The sequence below is a fragment of the Botrytis deweyae genome (genome assembly GCF_014898535.1).
Source record: "Botrytis deweyae strain B1 chromosome Unknown BDEW_020, whole genome shotgun sequence".
Taxonomy (NCBI): Eukaryota; Fungi; Ascomycota; class Leotiomycetes; order Helotiales; family Sclerotiniaceae; genus Botrytis; species Botrytis deweyae.
In genome coordinates, this window is record NW_024066227.1 from 694,395 (window position 1) to 717,798 (window position 23,404).

At 35.4% G+C, this 23,404-nt stretch overlaps 5 protein-coding genes across 5 annotated transcripts; 2 read left to right on the top strand and 3 right to left on the bottom strand.

The window, feature by feature from the left end:
* Positions 1–2,100: 2,100 nt before the first annotated feature.
* Positions 2,101–4,009, bottom strand: EAE98_008147 (uncharacterized protein). Its single transcript, XM_038955770.1, has 3 exons — positions 3,600–4,009; positions 2,877–3,461; positions 2,101–2,815 (listed from the first exon to the last, which is right to left on the bottom strand). The coding sequence occupies exons 1-3, from the start codon at positions 3,679–3,681 to the stop codon at positions 2,337–2,339; spliced, it is 1,146 nt and encodes a 381-aa protein (XP_038808064.1). The 5' UTR covers positions 3,682–4,009; the 3' UTR covers positions 2,101–2,336.
* A 1,102-nt stretch (positions 4,010–5,111) lies between these two features.
* EAE98_008148 (uncharacterized protein) lies at positions 5,112–6,297 on the bottom strand (the record flags this gene model as incomplete). The annotated part of the gene is made up of 3 exons (XM_038955771.1): positions 5,112–5,474; positions 5,572–6,123; positions 6,217–6,297. 3 exons carry the CDS (start codon positions 6,295–6,297, stop codon positions 5,112–5,114), a joined length of 996 nt encoding a protein of 331 aa, XP_038808065.1.
* Positions 6,298–8,508: 2,211 nt separating this feature from the next.
* Positions 8,509–9,090, bottom strand: EAE98_008149 (uncharacterized protein; the record flags this gene model as incomplete). The annotated part of the gene is made up of 1 exon (XM_038955772.1): positions 8,509–9,090. One exon carries the CDS (start codon positions 9,088–9,090, stop codon positions 8,509–8,511), a length of 582 nt encoding a protein of 193 aa, XP_038808066.1.
* Positions 9,091–11,376: 2,286 nt separating this feature from the next.
* EAE98_008150 (uncharacterized protein) lies at positions 11,377–12,010 on the top strand (the record flags this gene model as incomplete). The annotated part of the gene is given in 4 exon segments (XM_038955773.1): positions 11,377–11,497; positions 11,513–11,784; positions 11,808–11,872; positions 11,884–12,010. 4 exon segments carry the CDS (start codon positions 11,377–11,379, stop codon positions 12,008–12,010), a joined length of 585 nt encoding a protein of 194 aa, XP_038808067.1.
* A 696-nt stretch (positions 12,011–12,706) lies between these two features.
* EAE98_008151 (uncharacterized protein) lies at positions 12,707–13,466 on the top strand (the record flags this gene model as incomplete). The annotated part of the gene is made up of 3 exons (XM_038955774.1): positions 12,707–12,882; positions 13,063–13,163; positions 13,384–13,466. 3 exons carry the CDS (start codon positions 12,707–12,709, stop codon positions 13,464–13,466), a joined length of 360 nt encoding a protein of 119 aa, XP_038808068.1.
* Between the last annotated feature and the right edge of the window lie 9,938 nt (positions 13,467–23,404).

The following is a 23,404-nucleotide window of genomic DNA, read 5'->3' on the forward strand; positions in this document are numbered from 1 at the left end:
AATACTATCCGAGTGTAACTCTATGGATTTCATCTGTATCTTATGCCGTTCAAATGCAACTACGTATTATCTGGCTCCTGTCACACCTGTCGTCTGATACGCAGCTGCTGCAGAAAATCCATCAATCTATCTTCAGCATTGATGCTTTCCGTTTCTGTTTCTGATATGTGAATCCGAGATCTATGACTGAACATACATTTCAGCCAATTGGAGACAAGTAACCGAAGCATAAACTCATTCCTCAACCTGATTTCAACAGTACCCGGCTCAAAAGCCACCTACCTATTTAGTGACGGAAGCCAGAAAGGGGATTGTTGTCACTTTTTTCCATAATCCTTAAGTCATGCTGTTGACCGAAAGAAGCAAGTTATTACCCCATCGGACATCCCAGAAACCCAACAATGGAAATTGTTCTCATTGGTAGAGGATACCCCAGATTTTCCCCAGGTTTCAAAAATAACTGGAAGCTTACAGCCGAGAAGAAACACATCTCACCTCATGGATATCTCACTGCTTTGCCGAGGAATATCTACGCTTTCGTCAGCCATGGATTGATCAAAAGGGCCGAATGTGAAACAAAAGATTGAAACTATTGATAGCACGAACCCAGATCATGTCTTTTATTGTCTCTTATTTCATCCTCCAATCATTGCTATCCTCAATCTTTCTTTGCGCTCGATCAGATACAGAACACACACCAGGCCCCAACTCCAATCAAGACTACGAGTTGTATTTCAAAGAAACGAGTTTGAAACGACGTGATCGAAATTACTTGGAGATATAACCTTATGTACTATGATGCACATCTGTGATGTGAAAGAAACTTCGAAGTCAAACACTGCTCCCTCGCTTACCTACATAGTGTGTCCAACACTTACCTCAGAATCCGAGCAGGAATCTGAGAACTTAAACAACGATCTAAGGTATCAAGGTGCTCCTGCATCCTGCATTAAAACTCACCAAAAGGAAGGAAAGAAAAAAAGAAAGAAACAACGCCCCTGAGAAATTTCCTCACTCACCAAGCACTTGATCTCCGGCACCCAAACTCAACAAATCCTCTTAACTTCAAGCCTACCATTTCTTCCCTCTCCCTCTCTCCCTCTCCTCTCTCTCCTACCATCCTTATCCCACAATCTGATTCTTATGTACATTACACATCATATCACCCTTCACATCACCCTCCACATCACCCTCCACATCCACATTCAACTTCCAACTTCCAAACAACCCTTCACCATATTCTTCCTCCCTTCCTCCACCACTCCCTCATTCCCTCCCTCCTTCCTTCCCCCATTCCCCCCAGCCCTCCCCTCCGCTCTACCTCCCTTCCATCCCCCCTAACAAATTCAACCCCATCACAAGAACACAATACCCTACAATACATATACTCATATTATCTCCACTACACATAACATACACCACACCACCCATCCTCTATTCCATCTCTATTCCCATCTCTATTCCCATCTCTATTCCCATCTCTATTCCCATCTCTATTCCCATCTCTATTCCCATCTCTATTCCCATCTCTATTCCCATCTCTATTCCCATCTCTATTCCCATCTCTATTCCCATCTCTATTCCCATCTCTATTCCCATCTCTATTCCCATCTCTATTCCCATCTCTATTCCCATCTCTATTCCCATCTCTATTCCCATCTCTATTCCCATCTCTATTCCCATTTCCATCCTCCATCTCCACCCCCTCCTCCCTCCACCCCCCGGAGAGCAACCGAGAACCCAACACCCAATACCTACCTACCTACCCACCCAGAAATATCCAAACTAAAGAGCTCAAGATCCAGTCGAAAAAGATAGGATAGAAAAGAAAAATGAATGAATAAACAAATAAATAAATAAATGAATACAAACAAATATCTGGTGACACCATCTGGACTGTAAAGTAACTACAGTACACAGTACACTCACTCGCTACCCACTAGGTAGACAACATACAACATATTGACCATCACCCTTCATAGTCAACAACAAGTTCCATTCAGAATGCAAGAAATAATAAGCGATACTGCACAAAAAACAAGACATCTGTACCTAGAAAGACGGTAAAAATCAAAATGATAATCATTCACCTTCTCCATGATACGGAATTACTGGTCTTTTTTAATCTTTTTGCATTTCGATTTAGATGTGATATATCCATTTCCCATTCCCATTTCCCTACCTAAACTCCTGGTGTGTGTGAATATATAAATACCTATATTCTTCAATTCTCTTCTCCTTCCCTCTTTCCTTCTTCCTCTCTTCCCATTTCGCTTTTGCCGCCTCGAGCTCTACCTGCATGTGACGAAATTTCTCCCAACCTTTACAGCAAGTATTTAATCCTCATTGTACTTTCCACTATCCAACATACCCTTCGCACCTCTCCCACTCCTCCGTCCCCAAACCCTCAATCCCCACTCTGTAATCGTGAATCCCCAATGGCCCGCCACCAACACACCACTCACAACATTGACAACCTTAACTACAAATCTCAAGAATCCATCTCTACTTTCCTCTACTGTCAAAAGAAGCGGCTCAATATCATATTTGAAGAATATACCCGGTACGCTGCGTTCGCCTACAATATGTTCTTGTGATGTAACAGCGTATTGATTTGTGCGTAGAAGGGTGGGAGATGACGAGGGAGAAAATGTCGATGCCGAGAGGGAGTAAAGAGTTGGGACTATGGAGAGGAAGTATTGGTATTTGTGGAAATGGTTGGGCGTGCCGGCGATGGTGCGGTCGAGAGGGTTGAGAAGGGAGGGGTAGAAGGGACCGAATGATAACTCGTTGATTATGTGGGAGAAATTGAATGCTATATTGCGTCAGTAGTCATCCAAAATACTCACAAGCAGAAAAGTAAAAGGAATACAAACCACTATGATCCAAATGTTTTCCCATCTCCGGATATCCATGACCCCTTGCAGTGATATGAAAGTCTCCCTGCACCTTATTCACCTCCAAACTTCCATAAACCCTACAACTGTCACCCCCCTTAGGACCACCCTTGACTCTTGGGGTCTTCGCGAACTTCGCCCTCTTCTTCCCTCCTAACACCACAATATCATGAACATGTTCCTCTCCAAATCCCTCCTCATGATATTCCTCTCCGGTAATCACTCTTCCATGTGCATCTTTACCCAATTGATGTATACCCTTTGCATCCACCCATTGTTTCCAATTCGTCGCATCCTCTTTGAGCATTATTCCAGCTAATATACGATCACCAGCCGCATCTTGTACGTTAATATGGATCTCCGAACATTTCATTTTGATAACCATATCCATGTTTATCTGTAGGGAATGTCCAACACCCTTCTCAACTACGAAGGTGTGGGTTTCGTGGCCAGTCCACCAACGCATGAATTCGGATACGAGGAGAGCGAAGGACACGAGCATCATGGCGACGGTCCATTTGCCGCCCCCAGAAGTTTGTGTTATGTATTGTGGTTTCGCTTTGGCTTTTGAGTGGGAGTCGAGTTAGCTAGTGATCTTCCAAGTTGATGGTATGCTTCGAAATTAACGGGCAATTAGATGCGATTGCAGCCCAATATATGATCGCAAGCAAGAAGGTACAAAAGCAAGAGAATAAAACATACGAAAAGCATCAAAAGCCTTCACAATCCCCCCCTTCTCCCCAAACGACCCCTCATCCAACCCATGATCTGAAAATCCATTCATTTTACCAGAGACTCGTTTTGTTCGTCCTGCTCGTTTGGAATTCTCTTACTTTCCTTTGCGCATACAATTCTCCAAATCAATCTCTCCCTCCTTTGCAATATTCACATGTGCAATCCTCTGGATCCGCTCAATTCGATTGATTCCCCAATGAAAAGTCTCCTTGAAGAACGAGAAACAAGCACGAAAATGAGGCTAAGAATAAGAAGTGAACCAAACCTCAAGAACCAACACAATCCATCGAAAACTTCACGCTTGAAATTCAAGAAAACAACAGAAGTCTCGAAATTTGGAGATATTGAGTTCAGTGCTTTGAAGATGTGCTCAGGCCTAGAATGAGCAGTTGAAAGCTGTCCTTGAAGTGGTCCGAAGATACACCGATGGAATATGATTGGCCAATCTAGATTGATAGTGCAAGGCTGACGAATTCATCGGTAAGGGTTCAGGGTTGGAGTTTTGTGGGCTCGTGCAGCGAGTTTTATGTGGTGTCAGTGAAAAGTGCATGAACATGAGGTGGGTGCGGTGTCTTGTAGTCGATTAGTATGCGGCAATATGGGAATGATTGTAAGAATTGATAAATGGATGAATTGGCGAATAAGCTACATAAAGAGGGAGATAGAGAGAAGTCGAGAAGGGTTTCGTTGAATGTATGATTGATAACATATCCGATTGAATCTAGGCTCAGATAATGAGAAGTAGCGTGAGGTATCTGGATCAAACCTTAGGTGACTTGATGTAAAGCTACGGGTAGAATCTGCAAGATCGTCAGATCTGCAACCTCAAGACCGTCCGCTCAATCCTAAAAAAAAATTGGTATAATTCTGACCACTCCAAACAAGCAAGCACACATGTATAATTGGTTGATTACTAAAAGACATTCGTTTATTTTGCATTTCATTACATTGACTTCCTTCCTCCCTCCTTCATGAATTCCACTCCCAACCACTGGAAGCACAACCATGCTTTATTAAGAACCAGTCCTCAACCATCTTCCCAGCTTCTCTCTTCTCCCGTTCTTCTCCCGTTCTTCCCAAACTATGCAATAATCATAGCCCCTCCCCCAAACCCCAACCCATCCCGTCGTCATAATATTAAAATACTTATGTAAAAAACCCCAAGCTTTTTGCATAACACGATATGTGAGTCGTCCATCCCATTGTGCATTAAAGACCCCAATTCATTCGTAGAAAGAGTAGAAAAGAAACGCGCGCAAATAGAGAAAAAAGAAATTACGAAAAATGATGCCCCAAACAAATATACAACATACAAGATTCCGTCCCATCCCATTCATGGTCCTGTGGAACGCATCATTCGTTGAATCTATTCAATCGCTTTCAAACCCCCACCCCTCCATCATACCTCATGACCCGAAAGACTCGCGAAGTCAAATCCATTTGAAAATTTCAACTACTTCCGCGCGTTCATGCAGGCCCTTAACTAGTAGCAGTCTTGGATCCCTTGACCGCTAGCCCAACACCCAGACCGACTCCCAACGCAATGGCCAGGATAATAATGAGCGTAACCAACAAGCACCACCACTTGAGTCTGTTTCTACGACGGGCATGTTCATTCGCCTTGTCAATTTGAACATTTGCTTTGTCGACATCTTCAGCGGTTTTGATGGCGTTTTGTTCGGTATGTTCGACAACTGGATCTTGAGCTTCAACTATTTGGGCCATATCGGCGAACATGGCTGCAAGATCGGTGAGAGTAGCTTCAATACGTTGGAGTTCGTTGTGACGAGCACGAACGGCTCCGAGAACTGAAGATGCTTGTCCAGATCGATTGGATTTGAGCTGAATAGTTTGTTAGTATGGTTTTAGAGGTGTAAAATTAAATTTTGAGAGTATAAAATGGCATGGGGACCCAAAATCGAAGTAGGATAAAACATACAGCAGTTTGGAAAACACCTTCCGAACCCCAATCCATCTGACTAGCTTCCTCGACCTCGGCCTCCGTGGCTTCAGGGTTAACGATTCGATATTGTCTTCCAATTTGGCGTCTATATTCGTTTCTATAATTCAACTCTTCTTCCCTATACTGCTGCAACTGATTTTCAAATTCCGTCTTCAACTTCTTAGCTTGCGTACTCTTGATATTCTTGGTCCCATCTTGAGTCTTGATCGCATCACCTTCCAAATATTTGATTTGATCACGAATTTGAGTGTTTTTGAGCTGGGTTTGTGTTACGAGATTTTCGAGGGAGGCGGTGGAGGAAGAGTCGGGGGAAGAGAGGGCGCGTTGGTGAAGAGTTGCAATTTGGGAGATATTGGAGGACAGAGAACGAATTTCGGATTTGGCAAAGTCAACACGATCGAGGAAAGCTTGTTGGGTAAGGACGTTGTTACTTGGAGGTGGAATGGCGCCGGGTGTACCGGAGGAATAGTTGGATGCTTGGGAGTAGTTTGACATCTCGTGCGAGAGCCCTGGCTGGCCTGCATTGTTCTGTCATGGCGTTAGTATATCTATATTAATTTTGCGCAAGTATGTGATAATGATAACGAAGAGACAATGAGTATGAAATTGAAGTTTGCTTACACCTCCATAACCGGCTTCAGCAGCACCCGAATTTTGATATGGATTTCCACCAATACCTTGATACTGTTGAGTGTACGACATATTGACTGAATCAATTGATGCAAAATATCAATACTGTAATTTCGATTGTTTGCGATCAAAATGATAAGAAACGATTTCAGTAGACGGTGTGTGGTTATCGGAAGGAAGGAAGAAGGAATGGATTTGTTGTTGTTGTTGTTGTTGTAGTTAAGAGAAAGGTTAAAAAGGCCCGGGGTCGAAAAATCGAATGACGTTAGGTGGAAATATGGATGGATGGCCTTGTTAGTTCTATGTAAGAAGAAAAAGCCGGGGAAAGCGAAATTAAATTAAAATCAAATCTTTATTTTGATCTCCAAGAAAATTTGAAGAAGAGAAGATTTCTTTTCAAATTATAATCTCAGATAATTGTAGGTTTGTATATTATATTGGAAAATGGATGTGAGGTGAATGGAAATGGAAATGGAATTCTTTCCCTCCAGTATTGAATGGATGTTGTAAGGTTATGAGGGAGATTGAAATCAATCAAAAGCAAAGTGTGAGATTGGGTGTGACTGTATGAGAGTGATTTATGAGTTGAGTAATTAGTAAGATATCGGTAGTCCTATTGGATATCAAAACAACAACCAACTTCTACTCATCGATGGCGGGCTTAATAATGAGTATCAAGAGATCTCATGAAAAGTGGTGGAACGATTGATTGGTATCTTTTTTTCTTTATTATGTAGCTCATACCATTGCCGCAGTTGGCTTCAGAGATGGGATGAGGGGATGTCGCTTTCACGCTTTCATTGTTTAAGCGAACGTTTGAAGGCTGTGCTGTGTATGTGTATGTATGTCTGGTCTGTATGTACCTAGGTATATATGCATGTACATGAACGGAGTAAGTGATGTGTCAATGGGTCAATCAGGTCAAGCAGGTCAATCAGGTCAACCAATATTGTATGCAGAATTGAATATACGCTGCTTCTTCTTGCCTTCCTATCTTGATGTTCTTATAATAGAAGAATGCTATCATCAATACCGAATACTACTAGACAGATACACTTAGCAAAATATCCATACCTACCTACCATACAAATTGATACAATTACAAATGCCGATGCACCAATCTATCGCCTTCATCTGAGACCGAACATCGACTTGCATTTGTACGCGTATTCATGATTGCTGCGCATTCCACTTTCTCGCCATATTGATGCCTATCCTGCTGAGCCTCACTGTCTCAACTGTATCGTATAACAAGCCTTTTACTTACATACATAATATGTCCATCATCTCCTGATTCGCATTCACGCCACCAATAGTAGGGTTTGCACGGAACTATTTGCCATCTCGTATAATCATCATTTTTGAGATATAAATTTCTGCTTGCCGTCAATATGAGACGAGTCGCGGAACCCGAGTTTCGCTGATGGGGATTTCTTGAGGTGTCTCGAAAGTGCTTAAAGAGGTGGGGTTCGTCCCCCTCGGAGAGATCAGAGTTCGTGCACTTCTTCCTGCGTATTTTTGGTAGAAATTTTTCGCTCTCCTGTTGCTCTACTGTTGCTCTACAGCTTGCCTCGCTCTCTAAGTTGGAAGCAGCAGGTTGTTGGAAGTACCTACTAATTACCTATGATTTATGGTGCTTTTGTTGCTGAATGGTACATCCCAGTGTTATCTTTTCCCGATGATACTCCGGCTTCGTCAGCCAATGAGTAGTCTTGTTCGACAATATCACGTGATAGTTTCTTTTCCTGATTTGTTGCATATCTCAAGAGTGTCGTTCACAGTTCTTGGGGTTCGTCCATCAGTGAGTGGGTTGATTGAGTGCACTAGGTGCATGGATTGACTGCAGGTGGCTCTTCGTAGGAGAAAATCTGGCCGGAATTGACCACTGGCAAAGCCCTTCAATAATCCAATTGTTTCATTCCAATTCAAGGAATTAAATATTTTAAATACTTTTATGATTGAAGATCATTCAAACATTTACTCAACGTTATTAATTATTATAATTTCATTATCAGTTGATTTATTATAGAATTTATTAGAGTGATTAATTTTGGTCTCTTTTTTCTCCCAAGTAGAGACGGACACTTCTCAACTATCGAAATTTATAACAAATTCATTCTTCGATTGTTTGATATCAAAGGTTATAATTTAATTGTCTCATCTCAAATGAACAATTGTAACAATTCCCTAAGAGATACCCCCACTTTTTTTCGTAGTGTCCTGTCAGTTCATGCACCCAATCCAATATCTAAAAGGTTACATTTACAATTTTGAATCCATCTCTTAATAATCTAAAACCACCCCAACGTCTTGAACACCACTTCTCCTCTTCTCGTTCCTTCTGGCACTATTCTTTTGTAGCTCCTTAAGACCTAAGTATCGAACACTCATAGTGTCGCGAACCCAGTATTGGACAGTTTCCGTCATCATTACATCTTCAAATTCACTTGCCATTATGCAGTTGATCAGCTCATCCGCAAATCCCCAGTGCTTCATTTGCCGAATACACGCCTCCCGGCCATCTGACATGTGAAACTCCGGAACGTATTCTTCAAGCACAAAGTCTAGAAACTCCGTCATATATATGAGCTCTCGCCATCTTCTCCAAATCTCTTCAGCTTTTTGTTGTCCCCATCCGATATATATCAGTGTCTCCGGAGACACAAGCAGATCTGGAACTATGTACCAATCTTTTGACTCGCTCGAGCTTGAAAAATACCCCTCAAACATTAGGCGAGATGACACTTCACTTCTTCTTCCATCCGCTGGCTTCAGGTGGCCCGTTCTTGCCAGAATTTCGGCATCAGCAGGGTGAAATATTGGGGAGTCAGCACCATCATCTGTGTTAAGAGATGTCGCAGCCATCTTGTTAGATATATCGACGTTGTTTTTACCGAAAACTGAGATGAAAGTTTCGTTAGAATCGAAGAATGGGGATGTAATTGTGATGGAATTCTGATATATAATGCCAAATTTATATATTTGGAAGGAAAAGAAGATAGTTTGATTTAATAACTGTAGTGATATTGGAATGGGATTCTGAAATGGATTTTCGAGTTTATATATCTGGAAGGTAATGGGAAACAGACTAATCGAACTGTGACTAATGAGTTGTATTGACCTGAAAGTGTAGTACAAGAGAAGGTCTCTTTATAGGTATCTGCTAATTCCGACGGAAAGTGCTCGCTTTCATCTTCACCTTCCTTTTACATTGCAAGCTCGAGGTTTGACGTGGGGCTTGGGTATATCATGCGTTTTGTTGATTAGATTCACCGTAGAATAGAGGAGTCCAGACAGCGATCATCACAAGTCTAGGTATGATTCACATCGTAGATGATTGATCTAGACCGATTTGCTTTCATCAAAAGAGGAATATGATGAGCGGGAGAACTGAACTAAGTATGATTCATAATGAACAATCCCGTTAGTTAGGCTCAGGTAGGTTCATATACTTCCATCAACGGAAGTTATGACGCGCGGGGTAACTGATTTATTATTGATAAATATGCTTGGGGTGGGAACTTTGATCTAGACTTGGACTAAAATCTGGAAATCTGCATCTAATTGGATCTAATTGGATGGATCTGCATAACTAAAGTTAACTTGACAGACAACGTTGGAAACCCTTTTTAGTCTTGAAATTAAGCATGAAACTTTACCTTTCGTTCTCTTGATGTTTCTATTCCTATATAGGTACCTAGTAGTCTCGTTCAAGAATGCCACGTGATTGTTGTTTTGAACCTAGTCTGTTGCACATCTCAAAAGTGTCGTTCATAGTTCTTGGGGTTCGTAGATTTGGACACCTCTCAAAGAGTGAATAAGATAAGTTTTACCAATTGGATCTCTCGGATTTACTACCTCTAATAACTTATCAGATTTCTGCCTGTAGTATGTATGTAAAAGAAATCTTCAAGTTAGATGTGAAATGCCTGGAAAATCTTCTCGGGGGCGCTTTCTCAATACCTTTTCTAGCTTGGTATTCTGTGTAAATTATCTACCTACTCATCGAGTACTTTGATATTCTTTATATGTTGTTACGCCGCTGAGATGCGTCGGCTCAAGTATTGTTTTGTTCAAATACCTACATGCAGTTTCTTTGGTCCTACCTATTCTTCAGATGAAACTCGATTGATAAACTAGCCTGGTCGAGTCGACGTCAGCGTTTAAATCACCAATGGTCTATCTGAGCAGCAATACTTTCTGCTTTCTATGGAAAAATGAGTAGCTATTTTCATCGAAGTTCAGTCAGCAAGACTAAAGACAGTAATGGAGGAAGGAACAATATTTGCGAGTATATTACACCCACTTGCCTTCTCATACTTCGACATTCTCATCAACTTACTTAGATCCTGTCTCCACCATCTTGAAGATTACTGCTCTGCGATATCAATAGACTTCGTTACCAATCGCAAAGAAGAAATCCTGTCTGTGCATTTAGATCACAATCGCAACCTGGGCAAGGTGAAATCTGGTATTATGTGAGTAGTAAATTCACAAATACATCTATATTTAGAGTATTAACTATATTGTTCTTACAGAGAAAGCTTAACCGCACGTTGAATAACCAAAAATCATGTCAAATCCATCAGTATATGAGTACTACTTACCTTCAAAGAAGTACTGTCGATTCTGGCTGGTCCTGATGAGTCGCTGACACAATGCGAAATGAAGACCATGTCTCTGGTGGACAAGTATATGGAAGATTATACTGCTTTATCCTACTGTTGGGGTAGCTCTCCGGAACAATCAGTAATATGGATTGATAATATTAGAGTCAGTGTCGGCATTAATCTTGCCAATGCTCTTATCAGGTTCCGAAGCATGGGAATTGGACTGGTGTTGTATAAAACAGAGTGACAACCAGGAGAAAATGTTCAGGTCCGACTTATGACACAGATCTACTCAAAAGCGAAAGTAGTCTACACATGGCTCGGATTGGATTAAAGTGGATTGTCAGCATTTGCCATGAATTCTTTGAAGAACTTAGCATTATCAAATCTTCATCGCATCGACTCACTATTGGGTCGAATATCACGTTCGAGATTATTCACATCCCTCAACTGCGACGTATGTTATCGTTGCAGCATTCCAGGATGTAAAGAGCTTACAGCCTCGCTCAAAGACTTTTTCAATTGGGAAAACTAGGTAAGGATGTGGATCATCCAGGAAATTGCTATGGCATCCGGCGTTATCTTCCTATACGGCGATGCTACATCTATAACATATGAACAACTAGCTGTAGCCATTAGGTTCCTGAGCAATGAACTAAAATGTTGGGATTGAGAAGTGGCACGGGCAGCTTCGAACTACCGACGCGTGGCTTGTATTCGCAACACTTATCAAAGTGGCAGTTTAGATCTTCGTCGAGCAATGGCACTGGCTAAGGGGTCGGTATGTAAGTGGCCACAAGATCGAGTCTATGCCCTCGCTGGCTTTTCTAGCGATGGTTCAATATTAGTTCCAATAACTGACTACGAAAAAACATTGGAAGAAATTTCATGCGATTTTAACGATGGATTTTGCTCAAAGGGAAGGCTCTCTCGACGTTATATTAATTCGGTCTGATACATTCAGATCTCAAGAGTTACTCTAACCTTCTTGGACCCTTAACTGGATATCCTCATCATGCTGGGAACGCCACATCCACGTTTGAGAAAGGGTAGAGAAGATTAAGCGCATAGCGAATGTCGATTTTGGACATGAAATTCGGAGTTTGCACACTCGAAGCTACAATGGAAGATGGTTGAATCTCATGGGAACACAATTGGGTACTGCTCAAATATAATGCATGGACGACAAACCCACAATTGAGTCTGACTTCAACCCACGCTTTTCAACAGCCTGATCATTTGCGGGCCAAAGAAACAAACTAAAGCACAGCTCAGATATTGAATTCGCTGTCTATATGTTTTCTTCAAGAAGATTTCAAAAGTAAAGATTAAATCATCTCGGGACTTCTTTGGTATGCATTTTATTGCGTTCTGTTTAGAAAGGTTCCCAGGGGGATACTACCATCCCGAAATATCAAATATCGGTCAAAGCATGCCTCAAAGCCATTCCTACGGAAAGACCTTGCATCATGGGTCCTCTGTAGCAAAAAAGAGATTTGGAAAAAAACAGCACTTCGGTTGGTATTTTCGACACCGTAAACTCACATATTTTTTGATCATCCTTATGGGAGTTCCGCCCATTGTTCTTTTTTTTTGGTTCCACGCTACAGTCAGGATTCTGTAGTTTCCTTTATCGAAATAATATGGGTTTTCGTACTATCCTTGGCGCTGATTCTTGCATTGCTGGGTGTAGGACACGCCGTGAAAGTGTGGTACGCTGGTAATTTTTTAGTTGCAACGACTATAAGGCCGAGATTCTTTGAAAGTTTTGCCACAAAATGAACTTGGTGAATTCATATGCACCTTAGGATGAGATATTGAAAATTACTGTTTGTAAGAATGGACTTCTATTCATGACCGCTGAAGGCACTATGGAGGGAGATGCCATTTTTTATCTGGCTGGCTGGAAGCATCAAGTTGTGTTGAGGAAGGAGAAGGAATTAGGGAAGTGGAGAGTTATTGGTAGGGCATTCGTACCAGTTCAGGACATTGAACGGGTCATTCAGCAGAAGAATGGAAAGAATTACTCCGGACCGGAAAGCTCAGGGTGATAGAGGAAAATTTTGTGTGATTCGATTTGAACAGAATCTCAGTGAGATGAGGACGACGGTATATCATTCAATCCAGAATGTTCGAAAGTCCGGACTGTGACCCAACACTCAGAGTCTCTCATTTTCTGAATGTAACTTAAGCCCCAAGACGATTCTCAATATCTGATCCTAACTAGACCATTGAAAACATCTATCTACATGCTATTATTAGTCTTTTACCAATGGAATCCAAGACAAGTCATCAGCGGAGAGGTTGAGATTGAAGACTATGCAATAGGTTCGACAGGCCGTGATGAAAGCTTATCATACGAAGCCGTTACAAGCACGAAGATATGATGCTGTTTTGCGAGCAGCATGCAGTCAAGTAAAAGGTGTATCGATCCAAGTACCAGAATGCTAGTAAGACCAGGCAAGATACTCGAGCCGAGTAGAAAAAGGATTCGAGGGGACAAAAGTCAAGACTGTATAGAAATCGGAGAGCAAACTGACAAAAAAAGATGTAAAGAAGAAAAGACTTGCGGACCTAACGTTGAAAGCTCAAGACGCTGCTAAAAGAGAACTAAATATCGAGAGAGAATGACGGATACTGTCCAAAAAGCAGCTCAACAAGCAAAGAATAGAGAAGTTGTGAAGAAACGCAAGCGCAAATGAGTTGCGCAAAGAGAGCAATACTGGCACGCAATATACAAGATCCTCTAGAAGTAGCTTGGAATAAATCCATAAGAACGTACTAATATCAAGAAGAAAAAGCGAAAAGCATGAGAAGTTCTTGTTCTCGCAACTAGAGATACTGCCCATAAAGAAGGTCAGAAGACTGTCGAAAAGAAAGTCAAAGATGCTGAAGAATAAAGGGGTTCAATCACTCATGTAGTATTCGCTCACTTTAACTTCACAACCATCTGCATTGAGCAAATCCTACTAGGTATTTTCCATCAGCTCGGCTACAACAACCCAAGAAAAGTTAGCAATACATAAAACCGACACAGCTGGAAAGCAATACTCGGAAATCGCGAATTCCCCGAACCTGAACTCCGTTCCTCACATGCAATAGATACCGTGTGTCATAAAAACTAAATTCAGCCGCTAAATATCTTCAAGCAACCGATCCTTCCACGCCCTTCATTCCGGACTCCGGAATCCGGGGCTGAAAATCCTACATCGTATCGGATTGCTTGTATGTACACCCCTTTATATTAACTTTTGAAGAATCCTACCCGCCCATCGTCTAAGATCATCTCCAGGTGTTAGAGTAGATAATAGCAATGAATCAACTAGATGTAATGTAGCACAAAGACTTTTCATTAATTCTTCTAAACTATAAAAATTCTATAATTTATAATTGTATGCGGGTTAGCGTTGGCCCGAAGTAATCCCACAGGAACTATTTATATATTCTTGTTAGTCCTTATACAGATTGACTGTAACAGAGCCCTCTATATTGCACGTTGCATCCCGAAATATGTATATTTATTTCCCGAACTCGGTTTGTGTAATACAAGAAAATGAAATGCTAAATGATTGTGTCTGTGCTGTATACCAAAAGGAAGTAAGAATACTATAAAGCTATAAACAATCAATAAACAATATTCTAATATATTTATTGCTTTTATTAGCAAATCACTAGGGGCTTTATAAGTTCTTTTTAATTTTCTAAATTTGTTTTCCTTTTTAGTAGATTATTCTTTATTATTTTTTTATTAGTTTTTGTTTTATTATGGCTGTCTCTCAATCTATCGGTCCTTAGGCAATTGCAGCTCAGTTTGCAATAAGTTCTGTTGATTTGATTATCCCTATATGTCTTCATTATTTCAAATATATTATATCCTTTGCCCCCAAAGATTTCTATTACTATAACAAGGGTTCTTATGCTAAGTATAATTACTATCGTGCCCAAAAAAAGGTTTATCAATCGGTGCTTTCCCGATATATTCCCGATATCAACTTGTTATATCAAACCCAAGCTTTTTGGTAGGTTACTCCTGTTGGTAATTAAAAGGAAAAGAATGCCGAGATTGTAATAATATATCGAAATGAGTGTTATGTTAGAAATGTAAAGGTTTTTTTGTAAAAAAAGGATAAATAGGGTAATATTAAAAAGCTAGAGTTATTCGAGGTATTATTTTTGCTTGTTATAAAGAAGTTGGATCGAATAGGTAATTTCATAAAGTACCTTATAGATTTTTATCAAACTATTATTGGTTATTTTTTGTTTCTTTATAATAGTGTTTAACTGATTTCTTTGGATTTTAGAATAATTTGTCTACACTGGATGCCGCTGTTCTAGGTTTTATTATGAGATTGGTAGTTGCAGTAGATTTGGATGATGAGGGTAACTTTATGACTCTGGTTGTTTATTTCTGTGTTGTCAATATCTCTGCTCTACTTTCTACTCCCCCAGAAGGTAAAGTTTTGGATACCATAAATATGCTAGCTGGTTTGGAGGACTGTATTTTTTTTTGTATTAATATTTAATTATTATTTTGCCTTTGTTCCTGTACTTGTTTTTCTATGTTTAAGAAGGATTACTTTAGATATCCTGATAAATTCTTTTTTGATTTTAATGGTAATAAAAAGAATAATTCTTTTTTTTATTAGGTTATTAGTATTCTTTAATATTCTGATATTCCCCATATTTCTAAAAGTAATATCAGTATTACTACCCCTCAGGTGAAGAAGTGTGTTACCAAAGATTCGATAGTTTCTGTTTATTGATTTATTACTAGAAACTCGATTACTTAAGCTATTCTTTTTTTTTATAAAGTTTTTTATATAGTTTCGAAATAAAAAGTAGTATTAGTTATTACTGATTCTCTTTTTGATTTTCGATATCAGGATATTAATGCTTTGCTAAAGATTAAAGCTTTTTGTATAAGTCGTTCTGTTTACACTGAAAAATCTAATATTATTGTGAGTTCTTCTGAAAGTGTTTGATTCTATAAACATTTACAGATTGTTGATAATTTGTTAATAGAGATTTGAAAGTCTAGCAAAGCCCTTATAAAAATAAAAAAAAAGGAAAATATAAATAAAAATAAAGTGAATATATTTTTGGTGGATAAGAATAAGTGAAGTGATAATGATATAAATAATATTATCTTTAGGATTCTCCTTTTTACACTGGATTTTTTTGATGTATAAAATAAAAAGATTAATTCTTGTTATAGAATTCTTTCAACACGCTAATGTAGTAATACCTTTACAATGGTGTCCTTATATTAATCAAAAATGTATTTTTGTTAAGAATAAAACTTTATAAAAAAAATAACAATAATCTTATTAGTTGAGTATCGACAAAGATTCAGATAATATTGATTCTAATACTTATAAATTAAAGCCTAAAGTATTTTAGAGATGTTAAAATAAGTTAATATGCTTGATAATAATATATAATATACTAGCGAATAAAAAATTACATTCTTATTCTTATCAGAATAAAAAAAAGTAAAAAGAAGAACATTGTAAACAGTTTTATATTATTAATGGTTTGCTTATAAATATACAGCAAAACCCTATTGTCTTGTAGCTTTTTTTCTTTTTTCTTTTAAACTATATATTAATAATTCTCTTTTTTTATTGTATTTTTTTAATACTTTTTTTATATTATTAAGATTGTGAGGGGCTTTCTATATATCTTTTATTGATTAATAGTTTTTCTATTAAATTAAATATTAAATATTTCTGTTTCTCTTTTTATATACTATAATCTTCTTTACTTTATATTTCAAGTAATTGTTTATTTTCTTTGATGGTAATAGATTAGCAGTATTCTATTGTTCATATTATAGTTTTAGTAGAGAAATATGAAAAATATTATAAATCTTATAGATAGGTAGTAGTTTGAGTTTATATACTTAACCACTGGTTTTTATATTTATTATTTGAAAAGAGTTTATGAATCTATTCAAAAACTTCTTTTTGGATTGAAGTTGCTTGATATTTCGAATGTTTAGTATTACTTTATCTCCAATATTATATCACTGGATTATTGTGCTATCTGTATTCTTTGACTTTCGGTTTATAACTACTTACCACAGTTTTTTCAATTTTTCCTTTTTTTTATTAAGGGAGGCAATTTGTTTGTATACTATTAATACCCTTTTTGTGATATTGGTGTTTTTGCTAATATAGTAAAATATTAATAGGAATTTGTATATCGCTTGGAATGGGCTTGTATTTATTATACTATACCATGTAGCATTATAAATAAACTCTGTAAGTAATAATAGTAAAAATCAATCATTTTATCAATAATTAAAATAATAATTGATATAATAAATCAGATTCTAATTCTATCGCTCCATTTGTTTATCAGTTTGAGAATGGAATATAGTAGATAACTTATATTGTATTTACAAATAAAAAAGAAAACTATTTCAAAACTTGCTTGCAAACTATAATCCCCTATCTGATATAATACTTTTTGGTATCTCAAAGTTTTTAAATATACTTTATATTAATATTTAAGCGAATTCCAGTAAGATAATCGTTTTATTAATGGATATATATCGAACAAGTTTCGTAAATCTATTAATAACTACTAAAACCGTATTATATATATACTTATTCAATTTCGATAAAAATAAATCTATAATGAAATTTATAGTTATTTCTTTCTAAGATTTATAGGAAATAGAAAGAGTCTGTAACTCGCCATAAGGCTTATATTTTTTAATAGTGGTATATTGGTATACTATATATATTTTAATATATGTTTTTATATTCTTCCTTATTAAAAGCCAGAAATATTTAGATTTCAAGATTTCTAAAGTTTTAGAAATATTCCAATATCTACCCATAAAGTTATTATAATGGGTTTTCAAGATCTCTACTCTCAAAGTAGAGTTTGGTGGTATATAAGCATTCCTATTATATCTAAGAAGCTTGTTAATGTTTATTTGTTAAAGTAAAGCGATTCCAGTAAAGCACAGTTTTTGATTTAGATATTCTTTATTCTTTATAAAATTGTTATTTGCTTGGAGATATAATAAAGCATTTTTTATTGTTTTTAATACTAACTTGAATATTGTTTTGTTTTTTGCTAAAATATAAGCTATCTGATGTAATATCAATTGTTTATAATTAGTTTTAATTAGTGAATATTTAAGTTTATGGAATAGTAGATTATATTCTTTTTTTTGTAAGAGGTTTATGATATTATATAAAGGCTTTGTTTTCTTGACAAAAGAATTTTGAAACAGATTTATAATTATCGATCTATTCTTCAGTTTATTCTGAAGAATCGGAAATATATTATTTATATTGTCCGTATTGATAATGTAATTAGGGTAATGCGATGGTCTATTTGCAGGATTCAATTTTCTGGTTCTATATACTATTTCGAAATCATATGTAGCTAAAACCTCTGTTCATTTTGTTTACTAGTTATTCAGGCTTTTTTTTGTTATAAAATATTAAAAACTATTATAATCTGATTTAATTACAACAGTATATCGATTTTTTATTATATAGTGGTATTATTATATGAAAGTGGTATATATTACTAGTAATTCTTGATTATAAGTGAAATATCATTATTTTGCTGGATTCAGTTTTTTCGAATAGAATGTAATGAAGTATTATCGTTAAATCGGTATCTCTTTGGTTTTTTTTGAAAAGAGTTATAATAATATACAATTTAAAATAAAGATTGATATATCGATTTCGATTATTATATAAAATAAAGGATTAAAATGCTAAAAAATAAATGTCGATATAAAGGCTTTCTTTAATACTTCAAATGCTTTTTATGTTTTATTAGTTTATTTGAATTCGATTACTATTTTTCCTTTCTTTATTCCTTTTAATAATGCGGTTATATTATAAGCTATTACTGAGTAAGCCTTAATAAATTATTAATAAAAGTTTGTGAAACTAAGAAATATTTGTATATTTCTAAGGCTATTGGATATTAGCTATTTTATTATGATCTGAATGTGGTCTGGTTTTATAGTAATATTTGTAAGTAAAATGATATATTCCAGGAATTTTATTTTATTAATATAAAAGATGTATTTCTTTAGCTTTGTATAGAGCTTATATTCGATAAATCGTATAAGAACTTTTCGGATATTTATTGTATATATAACTCTATTTCTTAAATAGATCAAAATATTATTAAGATATATTATATAGATATTATTTATTAAGTTGGATAAAGCTTGATTGATATATATTTGAAATATTGTAAAGATATTAGTGAAATCGAAAGGCATTACCTTATACTTATATTAATTATATTATATACAAAACATAGTTTTCTATTTATTTTTTGTTTTTATATAGATTTGATAATAAGTATCCTGTAAATCTAGTTTAATAAATATAATACTTTATCAAAATCGATTTAGGGATTTATTGATAAGAGATAGGGGGGTTTGATTCTTTTTAATAATTTGATTAAGTTCTTGATAGTTGATATATAGTTAATAATTTTTTTTTTTTTTTGAAATAAATATAATAAGTGCCCCTATCAAACTAATAAACTTTTTTATTTATTCTTTTTTTTGGTATTTATTTAGATATTTTTGTAATATTACTGATTTTTCCTTTAATAAAGAATAAATCAAACCCCAAAAAGAGATTGAATTAAATTCAAGATCAATATAATACTCCATCGAATAATATTCAGATAAAAGATTACTTTTATTTTTCAAAAAAGCCTTTTTATATTTCTGGAATTCTTTTAGTATCTTATATAAGGTCAATACAAGTATCAGGCAGTTCCTTTTTATTTTTAATTGTAAAGCTATTTTGTCTGAAAAGATTGCAAAAATTACTTTACCTTCCTTCATTTCCTGATAAAATTCTTTTATAGAAATGATTTCGAGATTGTTTAAGATGGGATGGTATTGGAGTGATGTTGACTTCTAATCGATATTAGGGTTGACTATTTATAATTACAGGAGATCTAGGATAACATCTATCCGTAATAGATCTAGTATTGTTGATATAAAGCTATAAATATAAATTCTCTTTTTCTCTTTTTCATCTTTCATTTTGATAGGGAATTTATAATTCCTGTATAATACAATTGCAGTATTATTTGCTGATACAAGGGGAATATTTTTTTTAATAGAGATCTAGTTTTATTTGATACACTTACTTTGTTATATAATATTGACTTGTATTTCCAAATCGATAAGGTATTGGAATGCTATTGGCTTATTGTTATTATTAAAGATCGCTATAATTATAAAGATTGTTCACTCTTCTTTATATAAATTTAATATCAATAAAACACTTATTATAATTATTGAGTCTAGACATTTCCTATATGGATAGTCTCAAAAAGATTATTTTGATATTTGTTTTCTTTATATTTTTCTCTACAATATCTATACACAAAATTGTTTTGATAATTCAAAGCGATATACTCTTTCTATTAGCATTTATAATATATAACGATCTGTATATATTCTATATATAATATATTAATAAGATATCTTAATATCTTGAAGAATTCCTTTTAAAAAAATTGATTTGATTCTTAAATCTCTATTTTAACAATTAGGGTTGGGTTGTTTTCCAGATAAGAGCGTTTAAATAGATTTCGATATTGAAAAGGTGATTAATTATATTTACAAAATCAATATAAATCCTTTACATCTTTTTTTTGAAATAATTTCTTTACACTTTCTAGTCTACAGGTTTGTCTTATAAGCTTATTGTATAACTTAAATTATTATAGGAATTCCGATATTTTCCTAGCTATACTGGGTAATAAACCTGCTAAGAGCTTTTCGATTCGAATACTCTCCATCTTCTATTCGATATCCTTCTCAAAGCCTTCTAGATAGATTACAAATGTGTTTACAATTTCTCTTTTTTTTTGTTTTGTATATATAATCTTTTGGATTATTCATTACTATCTAATCCCTTTATTCATAATAATATTATATATATATTCCTTAAAGTTTTCCCAATTCATCTTTTTATAACTTGATTTACTTATATATTAACACTAAATTATTAGAAACTGCTGTTCAAAGTATTGGATGATATATTCTATTTTCTTAGTATTGATAAAAAAATGATACTCATTATTGCTTCGAAATATAATTTCTGTTTAAAAGAAAAAGTTTTTAGCTTCCTCGATATTCTTTTTTTTATATTATTTCAATCTCTATAATTTCAATAATTTTCCCCAATCAAGGTTAATATTCTAATAGATTGTATTCGATATAACTACAAATCGGTTATACTCAACCGGAATAATTATATATAAAATACAATCCATAACTACTCTATAAGCCTCTTTTATAACTATTATTTCTTTTTTCATTTCTTTAAATTATTAAGCTAACAATATATCCTCATTATTACCAAAGGAATACAATTAGGTTGAATAGATATCGCTACCAATACTCTATAGGAATTAATCAATAGTTTTATTAGATTAATCTTAAATTACATTACAAATATTCTACTCTTCTTTTGGAATAGGTATTCTTCTTATTAAAACTATAATAATATTGATAGTTACTCGACTAAGAAATAATTAATGGATTACTCTATATAAAGAAATAAAAAGAATTGTTAGAGTAAATAATAGCAATAAATCAATTAGGTATAATATAGTACAAAGACTTTTCATTAATCCTTTTAAACTATAAAAATTCTATAATTTATAATTATGTGCGGGTTGGCGTTGGCCCGAAGTAGTCCTGCAGGAGCTACTCACATACCCTCGCCAGCCCTTATACGGATTGACCGTGACACCAGGGTTCTATTTAAATGAGAAAATCACACTTCGTTCCGTTCCGAGATCTTTTAGCGGGGCGAATGTCATTCTTCACGGAGAATTAGGAAATAAATGAATACCGTAAAAACTCAATAAACTGAGATTCTATTTAACTGTATTTAGTCTAGCATATTGTCGATCTCTCTAGCCGGATTTATTGAAATCCGATATTTTTTCCACTTTTTCTGATTATTTATATATTTAAAGTACATAAATTATTTTTTGAAATTTGAAATTAGAATTTTTTTTTTTTTTTTTTTTTTAATTTTTTTCTATTATTAACTACTAATAAGATTTTCAATTTGAAAACAAAATATTGATTATTGATTTAATAATAATTTATTAAAGTTTTTTTTAAAAAAAAATATTTTTTATTTACAAATTGATTTAGTTTATAAAGTGAAGCGTTTCTACTAAACTAAATACAGTTAAATAGGATTTCAGTTTGTTGAGTTTTTACAGTAGTTCTAGATGCGGATCCTGCGACTCTGTTCTCCACTTTGTTGCTTCTCCGTTATTTCCACGATTTCCACCTTTGCCGCTAATTCGTCACATATGCATTCGCATTTACATTCACTCTTGCAATGGTGGTTTGTGGATACTAATCATAATATCGGGTGATGTGAATATCGGGTGATGTGAATATCTGGTGACATTCAGCGACGAAGGTTATGAGAGAATGCTAGATTTTGAGGGATTTTGGGATACTCGGGTCCTATCAATTGAACGCGTGTTAGATATTCGTAGTGCTTTGTATACGCAGAGATTTGTGCATATTTACTTGATTGAAGGGATTCGAAAGATGTTGGAGAATAATACAATTTTAAAACTTAAACCTTTTGACTGTATCGGACACTATGCGTTATGCAATTATAGGTGTTCATGGACTGGTATCATAGGTATTCATCGTATTTAATATCCTCAGGTTATTGGCAACTTCCATACGATAGCAAGAATTGACCGGGTGTAAAAGTAAATACCAATGTATCTATCGTATATCGCAACCGCCCCTCCCCCCGATGCCCAGTAACTGAACCTTTCATCTTAATCATGGCCTATCCATCACTGTGCTATAGATCAGAAATATTCACGCCTAACCCCCAGAAAGGGCAAGATGAGAGGTTCGAAACACGTCCTGGCCTATATGTCTTTCCATCTTGTAGAAATTCAAACTTGAGAGATAGTTTATTATTCAATTTAATCTGAGTACTTGAAGAATGCCTTGCAGCATACTCAATAGAAGTATGATTTTGACTTGCGACTTACTTAGTCCATTGCTTACTACATTAACATCAATCTATCTATCATATCACAATCACAATCACAATCATCAAGAATAAAAGCCATATAAGTCCGCTAAGCAATATATATCCATATACTATATACTATACGCACTGAGTAGAGTAACCGCCTTCCCATCCACTCAAAGATGTCCAAACCAAGGGAATAAAAGCAATCGAATCTAGTCAGCAAGCAAGTTCTGTATTCCTGTGCTTCTTCTCTGACCATCATCCAGAAATCCAAACTAAACGAGTGACCATGCAGATACTCAATATGTACTGCTCGCTCGCGAAAAACTCAGAAGGAAGTAAAGTAAGAGTAAAATAAACAAATAGATGAATGAATGAATAAATAAATAGACAATTGATAATGAAAAATAAAAAGTGTGTGCAGTGGTATTAATGAAGGTACTCTGCGTTTCTCATGACATCCGTGATAGTATTGAGTGGTGTGTTGTAATAAGCGAGAGGAGGTTGAAAGATGTAGAAAGACATCCT